Source organism: Eulemur rufifrons, chromosome 16 (genome assembly GCF_041146395.1).
Source record: "Eulemur rufifrons isolate Redbay chromosome 16, OSU_ERuf_1, whole genome shotgun sequence".
Lineage (NCBI taxonomy): Eukaryota > Metazoa > Chordata > Mammalia > Primates > Lemuridae > Eulemur > Eulemur rufifrons.
Window position 1 is genome coordinate 35,968,715 of NC_090998.1, and position 17,234 is coordinate 35,985,948.

The following is a 17,234-nucleotide window of genomic DNA, read 5'->3' on the forward strand; positions in this document are numbered from 1 at the left end:
ATTGACTCTTCCTTTCACAAAAGATTTCTCCGTAGCATGTGATGCTGTTTGATAGCATTTTCCCCACAGTAGAATTTCTTTGAGAATTGGAGTCAATTCTCTCAAACCCTGCCTCTGCTTTATTGACTAAGTTTATTTACTATTCCACATCATTTATCGTCATTTCAACAATGTTCACAATATCTTCACCAGGAGTAGATTCTATCTCAGGAAACCATTTTTCCTTGCCCATCCCTGAGAAGCAACTCCTTATCCATTCAAGTTTGATCATGAGATTGCAGCAATTCAGTCACATCTTTAGGCTCCATTTCTAATTCTAGTTCTCTTACTATTTCTTCCACGTCTGTAGTCACTTCCTCACCGAAGTCTTGAATGCCTCAAAGTCATCCATGAGGGTTAGAATCAACTTCTTTCAAACTCTTGTTAGTGTTGATATTTTAACCTACTATGAATCATGAATGTTCTTAATGACATCTGGAATGGTGAATCCTTTCCAGAAGGTTTTCAGTTTAATTTTCCCAGAGCTATCTGTGGAATCACCATATATGGCATGTATAGCCTTATGAAATGGATTTCTTAAATAATAAGAGTTGAAAGTCAAAATGACTCCTTGATCCGTGGGTTGCAGAATGAATGTTATGTTAGCAGCATGAAAACAACATTTGTCTCCTTGTACTTCTCCATTAGAGCTCTTTGGTGACCCATGTGCATTATCAGTGAGTAGTAATATCTTGAAAGAAATCTTTTTATCTGAGCAGTAATTTTCAACAGTGGGCATAAAATACTCAGTAAACCATGCCGTAATCAGATGCGCTGCCATCTGTGCTTTGTTGTTTCATTGAGCACAGGCAGAGTAGATTTAGCATAATTCTTTTTTGTTTTTGTTTTTTCTGATTTAACATAATTCTTAAGGGCCTTAGGATTTTTGGAATGGTCAGTGAGCATTGGCTTCAACTTAAAGTCACCAGCTGCATTAATCTCTAACAAGAGAGCCTGTCTTTTGAAGCTTTGAAGCATTGACTAGCTATGAAAGTCCTAGGTGGCATCTTCTTCCCTAAAAGGCTATTTTGTCAGCAATGAAAATCTGTTGTTTAGTGTAGCTACCTTTTTCAGTTATCTTAAATCTTAGCTAGATCTGGATAACTTGCTGCAGCTTCTAAGTCAATAATTGCTGCTTTACCTTATACTTTTATGTTATGAAGATGGCTGCTTTTCTTAAGTGTCATGGACCAACCCCCTGCTACCTTCAAACTTTTCTTCTGCAAACTTGTCACCTCGCTCAGCCTTCATAGAATTCAAGAAAGTTGGGATTTTGCTCTGGATTAGGCTTTGGCTTAAGGGAATGATGTGGCTAAAACTTGGTCTATATCAGCAATAAGGCCATTTTGTTTTGTTTTCATTTATGTGTTGCTTGGAGTAGCACTTTTAATTTTCTTCAAGAACTTTTTCTTTGCATTCAATACTTGGTTAACTATTTGGTGCAAGAAGCCTAGCTTTTGGCCTGTCTTGGCTTCTGACATGCCTTCCTCACTAAGCTTAAACATTTCTAACTTTTGATTTAAAGTGAGAGATATGCCGCTCTTTCTTTCACTTGAACACTTAGAGGTCATTGTAGGGTTATTAATTGGTCTGATTTCAATATTGTTATGTCTCAGAGAATAGAGAATCCTGAGAAGGAGAGAGACAAGTGAACATCCAGTCGGTGGAGCAGTCAGAACACACATAGTATTAATCAATGTTATCGGTTAGTAATAATTAAGTACATTATCTTATATGAGCACGGTTCATGGTGGCCCAAAGCAATTACAATGGTAACATCAAGATCACAGATCACCATAATTGATATAATAATAATGAAATTGTTTAAGATATTGTGAGAATTACCAAAGTGTGACATAGAGACTGGAAGTGAGCACATACTGTTAGAAAAATGATGCCCTTAGACTTGCTTGAAGCAGAGTTGCAATGAACCTACAATTTGTACACAATGCAGTATCTGCAAAGCATAATAAAGCGCAGCCCAGTGGGACGAGGTATGCCTGCATACTGCTTCGTGGGTTGTGCAAGTCCCTTGTGACAGCATGCTCTCAATTCTTTCTTAGTGTCCATTACACCCTTGCTGTCGTTCATTTCACGTATCCATAAGCTATAATCACCAAATATGTTGTTACTAATATTATTTTGAAAAAATTTTCATTAGATCAATTAAGAATAAGAAAAATTAAATATTTTACTTCCATTACTCCTTCTCTAATACTTTCTTTATGGAAATGCAAGTTTCTGACCTTTTATATTTTCCTTCTCTGAAGAACTCCTTGTAACATTTCTTTTAAGGCAGGTCTCCTGATGCAAATGCCTTCAGTTTTTGTTTGTTTGAGAAAGTCTTAATTTCCCTTCACTTTTCAATGATAATTTTGTTGGATACCAAATTCTAGGTTGGTGAATATTTTTCTTTCAGTACTTTAAATATTTCAATCCGCTCTTGCTTACATTGTTTCTGAAGAGACATCAGTGTTATCTTTTCCTTGTCTTCCCATCAATAAGGTGGTTTTTTTCCTCTGAATTCTTTCAAGACTTTTCTTCCTCATGTTTGGTTTTTAGCAGTTTGAATATAATATGCCCAGATGTGGATTTTTTATATTTATCTTGTTTGGTGTCCTCTGAGTTTCCTGCATCTGTGGTTTAATGTATCATTAACTTTGGAAAATTCTCATCCATTTTATTAATACTTCAAATATGTTTACTGTTCGTTCTTTTTTTCTTCTCTTTCCAGTATTCCCACTACATGCATTTCATGTATTTGTAGCTTTTGTAATTTTCCCACAGTTCTTGGATATTCTGTTCCCTTTTTTTTCTCTTTGCCTTTCAGTTTGGGAAGTTTCTATTCACATACCTTCAAGCCCACCTTGCCTGTGTCAGTCCACTGATGGTCCCATCAAAGGCATTTGTTTTGTGTTACAGGTTTTTTTTTTAATTTCTAGCATTTTCTTTTGGTTCTTAGCATCTGCATCTCTCTGCTTACATTATACATTTTTTCTTACACTTTTTTCATTAGAATCTTAGCATATTAATCATAATTATTTTAAATTTCTAGTCTGATAATTTCAAAACCTGTGCCATATCTGAGATTGGTTCTAATGTTTGCTTTGTCTCTTCTGACTCTGTGTGTGTGTGTGTGTGTGTGTGTGTGTATGTTGAGGGATTTAGGTTTGGGTGTTTTTTTTTTTTTTGACAGTCTCACTCTGTTGACCAGGCTAGAGTGCCGTGGCCATCAGCCCTAGCTCACAGCAACCTCAAACTCCTGGGCTCAAGTGATCCTCCTGCCTCAGCCTCCCGAGTAACTGGGACTACAGGCATGTGCCACCATGCCCGGCTAATTTTTTCTATATATATTTTTAGCTGTCCATATAATTTCTTTCTATTTTAGTAGAAACGGGATCTCGCTCTTGCTCATGCTGGTCTCAAACTCCTGAGCTCAAACGATCCACCCGCCTCTGCCTCCCAGAGTGCTAGGATTACAGGCGTGAGCCACCGCGCCCGGCCCTAGGTTTGGTTTTGTGTTTATGTTTAGTGTGCCTTGTAAATTTTTGTTCAAAGTCAGACATGATGTTTCAGTTAATAGGGACTGAGGTAGATAGACCTTTAGTGTGAAATTTTATGTTTATCTGGTGGAAATTAGGCTATGTTTAACGTTTGCTGTAGCGGTAGGTATAGAGGCTTCAATTCCCTCTATCGTCTTTTTTTTTTTCCTTCCCTTGCTGTCTTTGGGTTTCCTTAGAAACTCCTTTTTAAATACAGTCTGTATCTTGTATCTGTCTCATTGCTAATCCACTGCTATCATACTGGAGCCCCTGCTGGTGAGATATATTGGGGAAGTGAAGGGTTATACAATCTTATGATTAAATCTTACTTTGTTTTAAGGGGCCTTCATCCAAGGGCTGTGACTTTGGGTAGTTTTCCTTGAGGGCAGGCCTTTGTTAAGGAGAAAAGAACACTCTGGGTATATTAAAAATGGTTACTTCCCTCCTTCTGAAAATGCTAGGGAATTTTTCTTCAGTCTTCACTTTGAGAACCTGGTGGGATTCCTGGAGGTAAATCATAAAAAGTGTCTGGGTTCTCCCCAGAGACCGGCCTCCCAGGAGTTTTTAACTCTCAAGATAGTCCATAGTAGGCTTCCAGCAATTTGTCAGTTACTGTTTAAGTATTCCTACAAGTTATTGGCTCCAGCAATAAACTGTAATTCTCTGTATTCATGGGTCTCTCCAGCTTTCAGAGTGGCAGTTTTCCCTGTGACCTCAGTTCAGTGATAGATCTAAGAAGAGTTTTTAATTTTCAGTTTGTTCAGCTTATTTCTTCTAAGGATGGGATTACTAACTTCCAAGCTTTTTCATGACCAAGACATAACTGGAAGTCCTCATCCTTGTCTTTGTCCTCATTTGTTTATCATCATTAAACATTATGTTGACTATTGCTTTATAATTGAAATATATAAATAATGTGATTATATTTTGGTTTTGCTTTTTTCTTTTAAGAAAGTGGACCCCCCAAAATTCCTTTTCTTAAAAAACATCTATGAATTGCTTTTTTAATTCTGTGTAATTGGAGAAAAGGACTTGATGCCTCTGAGTAGTCAAGAATTTATACTCAGTGTTTTTTCAACTTCGTTTCTTGGCCATGTTCTTTGAATGAGTGGTGTTAGGATAGGGGCAAAGTTTAAGAGAGGCCATGCAGCTTGTCTTTAACCATTAGATCTCTGTTTTTGTTTTACATATAGGGGTTTTAAGTAATATTTTGTTTGAAAAGTAGGTTCTGTTGCAAAAAAAGATAGTTGAAAAACCACTTTTCTAGAATACGTTGTTCCTCATAGATTTCTAGTTAGTAACTGCTACCTGAAAGATGAAAATTATTTCCCTTTGAGAGGAACCTGTCTACTTTGTGTCTGTATTTAGAATTGCATCATTAACGGTCAAACCAGGAATGTAGAGGATCTCAAACCTATTCTAAACAAATATTTCCAGTGTGAAAGCTGGTCAGTCTATGAACCAGGGACTCTTATTTGGTACTAATAAAATTGATATTCGTCAACCTCTGAGGAATCTACTTAAGTTATGTTCTGGTTCAAATTACTGAGTTCCTACTGAATCTTATACAGTTGCAATTCCTCCTAAAAGTTCTGTCATAAGGTTTAATTATTCCTACTATGCAAGCCAGAATAATATTTTTATATCAAGCTGAGGTTTGAATAATGCTTGGTCGATGGGAAATAACAGAAAACAACAAACATCAACTTCACTATATTTTGCAAATGATTAAAAACTTAGAGGTAGCTAGAATTTGTTTTCTCAATAAAGGTGCTTCTACTTATTCCAGAAATATCATCCAGAATGCCTGGTAAAACTTTATTAATAATTTCCTCTAGTAATTGATATTTCAGAAATAATGTAGTCAGTTTAAAAATACTGAAAAAAATCAAATATCTAACAAACATTGATGGCAGTTTCATACATTTTACATTAAGTAAAGAAGGTTCTAGGCTGGTCCGAAGGTAGTGAGTTATCTCACTTGATTGTTCACAGTCAGTTACAGATTGAACTCCTTGTTGTACTACTTTCTCCCCTCCTCACTACTGCACTTGACTAGTCTTAAAAAAAAAAAGAAGGTTCTAAAGACTAGTTGAGTTTTATTTATAAAACTGCCATCTTGATGATTTGGGAATATTTGGTAGAGTAAAATATCCAGAGTGGAAATTTTTAATTCATGATTCTGCACCTTCAGCAAGGACTGCTTAATTCTAGATAAGCTGCTAGTTTAGGTTGAATATTAATCAGTAATTAAATTGATCAACAACTTGTATTAAATGTCAGTATGAGAAAAAAATTGAAATTAGTTTTATAGCATCTTTTGTCTCAATTTTGTGGTCATAAAACCAGAAGAGATATTCAGAGGGTTATGCCTTGAGTGAGTTAAATGAAGGAAGATTGCCTAGCTTGATTCTAAAGTCAACAGTTCTTTGCTGACCTAACTTATTGGCATCTTGCATTGTCAATTATCAAGATAACAGGTCATGATTTTGCTGTTTCTAGGTTTATAAAAGATTTTGTGTAAAAGCTCTAGAATCACTGGATATTTTACTACTATTACTATACTTATAATTTCAACTGAGCCTTTATAAATGTGAGATTAGTTTCATGTAATAATTTATTTTTGGTAGCATTAGTTTGAGAAGTATGTGTCCCTTGGGCCTTAACTACTGATCTGCCATAAATAAAAATTTTTTATTAAGAAAAGCCCTAATTTCTACCACAAATGGTGGCAGAGTTCTTTACCTTACTCTTTTCTTTCAAACACTAAATACCAAAGAATTTGATTACTTAAAGATGTTATCAAATACCAAAAGGTTATATACCATGAGATGAATTTGCCTAATTGTGTTAAAGTCCCTTTCAGTGTCAAATATTTAAAATATTTTGGGAAAAAATTTCCAAAAGTGAGAATATAGCCTGTAGTTTACCAGTAAACTTTACTTATTCCTTAGAAACTTGTGCATAGAATAAGGAGAATTATGTACCGGCATTAACCTCTTAAACCTAGTATGCTTTCAGAATTTGTTTGCTAACATTAAAAAACGATAGCATCATAGATACTGTATATAAAATTCTACCTGTTTTTAACTTATTAATTTATGTATATTTTAAGTAAACAATCATGTGTTATGATATAGTAGGAAAAAAATCAGGTCTTTAGTATTAGATATACCTAGTTTCAAATCCCAGCTCTGTCATGTAGCTGTATGGCTCTGAGAAAGTTACTTTTTGAAAGCACATTTCCTCAGCAGTAAAGTGGGGATAATTTTACCTTCTTTAAAGAACAATCACGGAAATCAAATAAGATGCCATAGGTGAATATAGCAGATACTTAGTAAGTGCTAAGCAAACGAAAGTTCAGGTAAGGGGGTTCTTTATGCTGTGTGCAGCTCTGTGGAGAACAGTGTGAAGTGATACACTGCCATATCTTTCAAGGAAACCGTGTAAATATCCAACCTAGAATTTAGAAGTCTGAAAATCATTTGCATGCTTTATTTATCTCATTAAAAACATGAAGATACACATATCACTTATTTTTATCTTATGTTTAGCTTGTGAGTATAGCATAATTATAATACCTGAATTGTACAAATCCACTTCTGTAGAGCTTTTCAAACTGTTATTTCAGCCCAACATTCATACTTTTGTGGAGGGTGCACATTTTAAAAGCATATTTAAACAGAGTCTCTAAGAATTCAATTTTATATTAGTATTTCACAGACCAGTAGGTTAGTAGGAGTTGGTGCTGGAAGATCAAAAAGCAAATTCAGAGATCCTTTCCTGTAAGTATTAGAAGGAAAGGGAGGTAAAGCTGAAGACAGTTGGTTTTGGCTGTCTTCCATGTGGGCCCCTTTCCTATATTTGGGATACTTCCTGCAATCTGAATCTTACTAGGAGACAGAACCTATCTCAGTACAAAAGCCAAAAAAGGGCCAAATAGTTGCTTCCTCCTCCATTGCCTTTGGCAGCTACAGTAGTCAATGCGTTGTTCCCACCTGCGACTTTGAATCTGGATTGACTGTGGCGGAGAAGCTGAGACTGGAGAATTCATTTTTGTAGAAACAGCAATATTTAGTTTCCAAGAACACCAGTACTGATTTTGGGCATTCCAGTTTGTAATTTTTAGTCTGGCATTAAAGAATTAATTTTTTAATAGTGCAATTAGTATTTTTTTTCCATTTTGAACTTTTACATCTGGATAAAATGAAATTCTGTTAGTCTCTCACCAAGGTTGTTGGTATGGTTTTTCCCCCCCCAAATTTTAGCAGCTTGTTATTAAATCTCATTTGAATATAAAATAATGTATACCCTTGCTATTTCTTTTGCCATAGAATATTATGTATATAAAACAATTATATGTTAAGGGTTTAGGTAAAAGTTAATTGTTCTACCACAAATAATGGAGCTTTTTCTTACTAAAATATATTTGCAGCGTGGATTTTTTTATGTATAGTCATATATACGTTTATGTGAATTTTAAACATATATCTGCACATCTTTCAAAATAGAATATTCTTGCAAAAAAAAACAAAACCTTATGCATCTTAAATAAAATATTTTGTAGCAGGAGGGCTATTAAGTAGGACATGGAATATTTTTTGGCTGTTAAACAAAAATAGCCTGCCAAGAACTTGATTGATTAAGAAAACTCCAAATGAATTTTGAGTGCTCTGTTCAGCCCTTTTATTTATGGTTTAAAAACAAAGGAAATAGTCTTAGCTTTATAATCACTGATGTTTGCTTTTAAATTATTCTTTTGAATTTAGTAAATTATTAAAATGTTATATGTATTATATATTATTGCCATATATCACCTCCTGAGTACATTGTACATTGCAGGCCTTTAAAGAATAAACTCTTTTTATTTATTGATTTATTTATTTTTGAGACAGAGTCTCACTCTGTCACCCTAGGTAGAGTGCAGTGGCATCATCATAGCTCTCTGCAACCTCAAAACTCTTGGGCTCAAGCAGTCCTCTTGCCTCAGCCTCCCTAGTAGCTGGGACTGTAGGCCCACGCCACAACACCTGGCTAATTTTGCTATTTTTAGTAGAGATGGAGTCTTGCTCTTGCTCAGGCTGATCTCGAACTCTTGAGCTCAAGCAGTCCTCCCGCCTCTGCCTCCCAGAGTGCTAAGATTAAAGGTGTGAGCCACCTCTCCAGGCCCAAGAATAAACTCTTAAGGTGGTAGGAAAATTGTGCTTTATTTACTTCACTTGTTTATGTGTTTATGATGCCTAAGAAATTCTGTTTGATGATAGGAAAAGTGATGGTAACAATTACAGTATAAATTATACCAGTAAAGTAATGGTTATTGGCTTTATTTTAGTTCCAGTATTAAGTATGCTAATCTTAATTGGCTGCTTAGGTTAGCTGGAATCAGGAAACTTGAATCTGGTAGCCTTTGTGAATATCTATTCAGTTGAACCAAACAATTTTTCAGTAGGATTAAAGAAAAAAGAATTTGGCTGAAGAGGAATTAAATGAAAGAGTAGAAGCAAATCCTGAGCTTCAACTGTAATTATTTAAATAATGAGCAGGAGACTAGCCATTATAAATGGTATTGATAATGTAATTGAAAATAATAATATATATTTTTAAAGGATTGCCAATGACTGAGAGAAAAATGTCAGATACAGTTACTGTAATAAATGTGTTAAATATTAAATTTTGTATTGTTTTGCCAGATACTGATACATTCTGGTTCCTATCTTTTGAGAAAGTAGCAGGTGCAAGGAAAAGTATTATTTCTGTTGTTTTTAGTTAGAGTAACATATATATATTTTTATACTTAAGTATAGTATTCAGTAGAGAGGAAAACAGAGAAGATGCTAAAAAGGGATAATGTATGAAGGAACAGAATAGAATCCAGTGTATAAGTGAAAGAGTTAACCCTGAAAACAGTGACTACTTTGGCTGAGATCCAAGGGAAAGAAAGGATGAACAATGACTAGAGATTTAATGTAAAGAAGGAAGCTCTAATAGAATAAACTTAAGTTCTTTCAATAATAAGGTTTTTTTTTTCTTCAGAGAAGTAAATATAAAACATTGTCTCTAAATTTACAATCTCACACTAGTACAGGGGAAGACAAGCTCTAAAATAAGATTGAAGTTCAGTATTTAACTGAAGTGAAGTTGGGAGCCGTTTCTATGGGGAGGATTTTTCAGGAGCAAAAATGAATGCAATTAGTTGTAGTGATGGTGTCATTTGATAATGGAGGGCATTAACTTGGAAGGAGATCAGATGTTACTGAGCAAAGCCTGAATATTTCAAAATAGAAGGTCTCAAGGTAGATTAGTAAGATAGGTAGGTGAAATGACAAGCGGTTACCAGTACTGCTAGTAGCACTACCACTACTAATGATCACGATGATAATAGCTGTTATTTATTTATGACCTGCTATTTGCCAAATAGCTTTACACATATTGTCAAATGTAAGCCTCACGACCACCCTGAAAGCTAGATTCCCCATAAGTAAAATGAGTTTCAGAGAAGTATGTTTTGCCCAGAGCTGCTGCCTAGTATTGTGCACATCAAAGGGGGTACCATTTACATTATATATGCCATAAGTTGTATATTGCAAGTTTTTCAGTAGACGGCAGTAAAGTATCTTAGTAAAGACCGTTCTTTTAACTTGTACAAAGGTACCATATATAAAATTGTATCACATATACAGAGAAAGCGTAAAGAAAATACACTAAAATGATAGGAGTCTGGTTATTCACAGGGAATTTTTATTTTCTTTTGGATACTCTTACATTTTCCCAGTTTCCTTAAATGAACAGGTTTTTTATGATTTGGGGGTGAGAGATGGCAAGTGGAGGTGATTGCTGGAAAGGTAGTAGTGAGGATCATTTTTTTAAGACATGATAGCAAACAGGTGGTTTCATCCTGCTTCATCTCTTATTCCCCCACACCATCCAATAAAAATCTATAATATTCTGAAAACTTATTATCTGTTTCTTTTATATTTCTTTAGAGTTTAACTCTCCAATATTACAGTTAAACTTGTAAAATCCAGATATTCCATTTAATAGATTTGGAACCCTTAACTGCTTTTCACCCTCATATGATTATTGCAACCAGCTTCATTCATAGTCATATTAGAACTTCATGTTGAACCACCACAGCAATCAATGAATGGCTTGTATGACCAGAGTAGTTAGAGAGAAAATAGACTTGGGATGAGGGAAAGGGTAGTAAATTGGAAAGAAATAATAGACTCTGCTGGGCAGGTAGAGTAATTAATGAACATTTAAAAATCTCTGTTGTCTTAAAATCATATATACACACATAATTGTATATATTTAGTAATTAAAATTGATTTAAAGAAAATTCATTTTTATGTATTGCAAATAAACTTGATTAATTTTATGTATTGCAAAATAGTTTAGAAATAGAAGTCATTTTGACTAGTGACTAAGTGCATCTGAGTTTTGGGGGGTGTGTGTGTAGAGGCTTTATATTTCAACTAATGATTTAATAGTATTAAAGCCTTAAAAATACAATAAGAAATGCCTCTTTATGGTAATTATTAGTCTATATGACAGACCTCCAGTCATATGTATTTCATATTAATGAAATAGCCTTGTGAATTCTGAGAATTAAAAGAAATTCCAAAACTTAAAATGTGTTTACTGATTTTAGTTTCACAGTAAACTTTTGGTAAGTTTTATATAGAAGAATATGAATAGAAATGAAATATGTAACATAATGATTTTTACATTTTTAAAATATACTAATTACTTTTTTATTAAAATTTATTTTAAAATGTCAGTCATTTCCTGAAGGAATATTAATTTGAAATATTGGATATATGCTATACATTAAAAATTGTTTCAAATATAGACATGTTTATATGACAACCATAAAAAATAAAATTCTAAGATATCTCTGCCACAGACCTTAAAGAGATTGATTGTACAAATAATTGAGTTACTGGGCTGGACATGGTGGCTCATGTCTTTAATCCTACTGTTTTGGGAAGCCAAAGTGGGAGGGTCACTTGAGCCCAGGAGTTTGAGGTTGCACGGAGCTATGATGACACCATTGTGCTCTAGCTTGGGCAACAGAACAGTCTCAAAAAAAAACTTTTTAGGTTACTAATTAGTAATTGAACCTTTTAAATACATTTTTTGCCATCTAGATTCCAGTGTTCCCTGTCATTCCCATGTTTTCCAATTAGTAAAGAAGAACAGTACCTGACTTCCTTCAGTTTTGTGTCCTTTGCCACTTACCCACTCAGACGTCTGTATTGTTAAGCCCTGGTGGTGATGAGACTTTGTAAACATGGATGAACATACAAAATGTGAACTCAGCTATAAAGGCAGACTTACCCAAATTTATAGAATATAAGTTGTTGGATTGGATATGCGAGAGCTATCATTTATAATATATAACATATAATATAATACGAAAGCTAGTACATGCTTGAACAACTTCTAAAGGTACAATAGAGTATGGTATTTGTTTATAAGATAATGTTCTATTGTGTTTTAAAATGACATTTCATTCACTTTCAAGAGATTCTTAGCTAGCCTTCATTGAAGATAGGGAATAAGTGTTCATTACAGTTGAATGACTCAACTTGGAAATATAAGAGAATTTTTCAAAATAGTTTCAACATATACTTAAATACATCCAAATGTCAGAAAATTTCTACTACTTTTATTTTTTATAGGTGGTTTCAGACACCCTCACAGGTTTTCTACCATGCAGCAACGGAACATGGAGGAAAGGATGTATATCCAGGGCAGTGTCTTTGGGAAGGTTGTGAGCCTTTTCAACGACAGAGGTTTTCTTTTATTACCCACTTACAGGTACACTTTCTTAGTAATATTTGATCAGTAACTCATCTAGTTGCATTAAAGATGTTGATGTGTATTCTTTTCCTTCCTTTTTATCAAAAAGGATAAGCACTGTTCTAAGGATGCACTGCTTGCAGGATTAAAACAAGATGAACCAGGACAAACAGGAAGTCAAAAATCTTCTACCAAGTAAGGAAAATGAGTTTACTTCCTATTGTACATACAAAAAGAAACTAGGCAAAATACAGAAACAATGAAAGGCAACTTAGCATATTGGGAGACTGGAAACCTGGGTTTTAATCCAGCTCTGCCACTAACGAGCTATGTGACTCTGTTCAAATTGCTTAAATTCTCTAGGCATCACTTTTCATATTCATTAGACCACATGGTCTCTATAAGGTACTTTGTAGCTCTGACACTGATTCTACTTTGTAGACAAGTCTTTAGAAGCAAGGACAGATGGTACTAATATAAGAGAAATGCTTAGTAAACTAGAAGTACTATGTATAGTTCTTTGTCCTTTAAGAGAATAATTAAACATCTATTTGATAATGGCAAAGAGATTTCTTTATATATATATATGTATAAACATGCATACATATTGGTTAACACTTTAAAGATTGTTTTCACATTACTTATTTAATATTCAGAATTAGTTCATGTTAAAAAAAAGTACCAAAAATACCTCCACTTTACAGATGTGAAAAGAAATACGGCAGCTAGTCATAGTGTCAGAAACAGGGTTTCCTCGCATAAGTCAGTGCTCTTTCTACCACTGCCTCACCAGAGCACACAGGTAGTGATGCAGTGTATCTACATGGCCAAAGAAATCTATGATAATTTGAATCTGACTTTATATCAAACTATCTCTACAGCTCCTCTGTTCTTATAGAACAGTAGAACTATACTGAAAAGACTGATTGAAATTACTAAGTAATAATGAAATAAGATTAAGAAAGTAATAGCTTGAAATATAGTGTTTAGCATAATTTCATATTATATTATCTTTTCTGGATGACCTATGCCAGTACATTCTTAGGTAATATTATATTGCTCTTAGATACAATTTAATATTTATAAATTTGCAGGTTACATTGTAGATTATTTTCTTCTTTGTTAATATCTTCACATTATAGTCAAAGATGAGAACTCTACAACTTTGTACTATGTTATATTTATTTTGATTGCATACTTACCCAGCACAGTAACTTTAAAGATAGAATATCTGTTGTTTACTTTAAAATTGATAAATTGGAAAATAAAAGACTTGAAACTTCACCTTGACACTAACAGCCCCCTTACCTAAGCTGACACAAAACATAAACATTAATGCTGGACCATGGGACCTTTAATCATCCTCCAGCCAGAATTTCAAAGTTAACCACCTTAGGGGTTGGCAGGATGGTTGTAGTTGTCAGTCTCTATGGAGTATATGTTAACAGTCTCTTGCTCTCTGATTTAGGCAGCCATCTGTAGGGGGCACAAGCTCAACTCCTAGAGCACAAAAGGCCATTGTGAATCATCCCAGTGCTGCACTTATGGCTCTTAGGAGAGGATCAAGAAACCTTGTCTTTCGAGATTTTACAGTAAGCATGCCTTGAAAGCCTTATGTGTAAAGGTGTGAGCCTTGTATGATTTAGATCTTTATTCTTTTTTTTTATTTTCCTTTCTTTTTAAGGATGAAAAAGAGGGACCAATAACTAAACACATCCGACTAACAGCTGCCTTAATATTAAAAAATATTGGTAAATATTCAGAATGTGGTCGCAGGTGAGTAATCTGTTTTTCCATAGCCAAAGTGAATTTAGATTATTTTACTTTTACATATAAGTCAATAAAACTAGATATCTGTATTTTATTCAGTGTTTTTCTCATCAATTTTACAAGTACATCTAAAAGCTTATGTCAAGGTCAGACCATCATGATCTCTTAAAAACCCAAAATAAATAGAGCAAAGTTGATACAACCAAAAGGTGGTCTTTTAACTTGTTTTATTAATTTTCTTGCTGGCCATAGAATTTAGAACAAAAAGTAGCTGTACTAAAGAGGAAACTTGGATGTTTATTGGGGAATAAAAGGAATTGGTCATTTGAATCATGTGAAATCAAAATGAAATTCAGTTTGATAATTAGCATTTTAAGGTACCCATCCAAGTCATAATATTGTTAAGATTCACTATAATATTGTGGAGTTTTAAAAGATACTTTCTAATGGACTTAAGCAAGAGAAAACCCAGGATTTTGTAGATCTATAGAAACTGGGAAAGATAACTCTTTAATCCTTGAGAGAGTAAATATGAATGTTCTGTTGATGCCTTTTGTACTTTGTCTCCTTTGAAGTTACTTTTCTAGTATTTCTCCTACATCTTCGATTGACCAGTCTCAGGCTCCCTGACCTGGAGAGGTTGTCCTCCGATGCATCTTGCATTCCTGATAGTCACTTTCTATCCTGGGCTCTCGTTTTACATACTGTTAATTCCATCTCCTAAATATATCTTGAATCTACTTTAGTTCTTCCCGCTGCCCCTATTTTGCCTTGTTTTAGATCTTTTATGATATTCCTTGCAATAACCTTTAGACTGAATTTTCCAAACATAAAAACAGTGGTATCAATTATAAAAGAAAAAAATGAATTTGACTATATCAGGTTTTAAAATTTCTGTAAATTGAAGGTGAATAACATTTAAAACTAAAGTTAAAAAAGAATGTTTGCAATGACAAAATTTACTATATTTATTTTATTGAGTATTCTTGCAAATGAGCAAGAAAATTTTTTAACACCGAAGCACATTTTTTCAGAAAAAAAAATATAAAGCTTTGGTAACCATATGAGAATACCAGGGCCTTTTCTTCACATCCAAATGGCACATTCTTGGCCTTATAGCAAAGCCTCTTTGATTAGGTCTAATACATTGTTGAGCCAAAAATTTTTATTTTAAAGTCTTTGTTTCATTTTTTATTTTGTTGTTTCACCCTTCCAAATCTTTTTTGGCATCTTCAGTTCCTATAATATTAGAATAGTAGAATCATAAGAAAACAATCCATTAAATTCTTTTTATTCACCCTTCTAGTCAGGTCAAAATCCCAAATATAGAGAGCCTCTTTTAAACATCTCAAGTGAGGGAAAGTTTTGCTTGAGCAAGAATACTGACAGAGAATCTGGCAAAACTTGTATATGTGAAGAAGAAAGTGTACGAAATCAGCTGTAAAAGATAATTCTCTACTGCTATTTCTCATCTCTCGTGGAATAATACAGGGTATGAACTTTTAGACTAAAGAAAATTTTTATTTGCAATAAAATTGCAGGTCAACAGGAAGATACAGGGAAGTTTGTACCATCATTCCCACAGTATCCCAAACAGTATGAAATTTCAGTAATTTTTTAAATTTGAAATTCAGAATCTGATAGTTTGAATAATGTAAAATGTTTAAATGATGCAACTTATCTCCATTCTGACTAAGCTTGAGCACTGGAGAAATGCAGTATATTTTGCCTTCTTTTGATGTGTATGTATCTTTTTATCAATGTGTAATACATGGGTCTTATTTAAAAAGCAGGTAGTAGTTTTCTATATATTAATAATGAACAAACCAAAAAGAGAATTAAGAAAACAATTCCATTTACAATAGCATCAAAGGGAATAAAATACTTAGGAATTAACCAAAGAGGCAGAAGATTTGTACACTGAAAACTATAAAAGATTGCTGAAAGAAATTAAAGAATATATAAACAAACGGAAAGACATCCCATGTGCATTGCTTTATTTAGGTAAGATGTTAATATTACAAAAGCATTCTATAGATTCAATGGAACCTCTGTCAAAATCCAAATGATTTTTGCAGAAATAGAAAAATCCATACTAAAATTCATAAGCAATCTCAAGGGACCCTGAATAGCAAAAACAATCTTGAAAAAGAACAACAATGTTGGAGGACTCACACGTCTTGATTTACTACAAAGCTACAGTAATCAAAATAGTACGGTACTGGCATAAAGATAGACATATAGATCAATGGAGTAGAAAGGAGGGCCCACAAATAAGCTCTCACATGTGGTCAAATGATTTTCAGTAAGAGTGCCAATTCCGCATTCAATGAGAAGTAAACAGTCTTTTCAACAAATGATGTTTTGAAAACTGGATACATACATGCAAAGAAAGAAGTTAGACATAACTTATACCATATATAAAAGACAAGCTCAAAATGGATCAAAAACCTAAACATAAGAGCTAAAACTATAAAACTCATACAGGAAAATATAGGGCAAAAGCTTCATGACATTGGATTTGGCAGTGATTTCTTAGGATATGACACCAAAGACACAGGCAACAAAAGAAAAGCTGGATTTCATCAAAATTAAAACTTGTGCATCAAAGGACATTATCAACAGAGTAAAAAGGCGACCCATGGAATGAGAGAGAATAATTGCAAATCACCTATCTGATAAGAGATTAATATCCAGACTAGCGAACTCCCAGCTGCTATGGAAAATAGTAAGACAATTCCTCAAAAAAAAAAAAAAAACACAAAACAGAATTATCATTTGATCCAACAATTCCACTTCTGGGTATATACACAAAAGAATTGAAGGCAGGGAGTTGAACAGATATTTATACCCGTATTCATAGCAGCATAATTCACAATAGCTAAAAGTTGGGGTGGAAACAACCTAAGTGTCTATTGATGATGAATGGATAGATGAAATATGGTATATACATACAATGGGAATATTATTCAGCCTTAAAAAGGAAGAAAATTCCAACACATGCTACAACATGGCTGAACCTTGAGGATGTCATGCTAAGTGAAATAAGCCAGACACAAAAGGATAAATATATGATTT

At 33.8% G+C, this 17,234-nt stretch overlaps 1 protein-coding gene across 1 annotated transcript in view; it reads left to right on the plus strand.

Moving 5' to 3' along the window:
- ARID2 (AT-rich interaction domain 2) overlaps positions 1 to 17,234 on the plus strand; it is a 170,402-nt gene that overhangs the window by 145,566 nt on the left and 7,602 nt on the right. The window contains exons 17-20 of the mRNA XM_069490313.1: positions 12,266 to 12,404; positions 12,496 to 12,581; positions 13,855 to 13,978; positions 14,071 to 14,162. Of these exons, the coding sequence (XP_069346414.1) occupies positions 12,266 to 12,404; positions 12,496 to 12,581; positions 13,855 to 13,978; positions 14,071 to 14,162 (441 nt within the window). The remainder of the gene's footprint in view (positions 1 to 12,265; positions 12,405 to 12,495; positions 12,582 to 13,854; positions 13,979 to 14,070; positions 14,163 to 17,234) is intronic.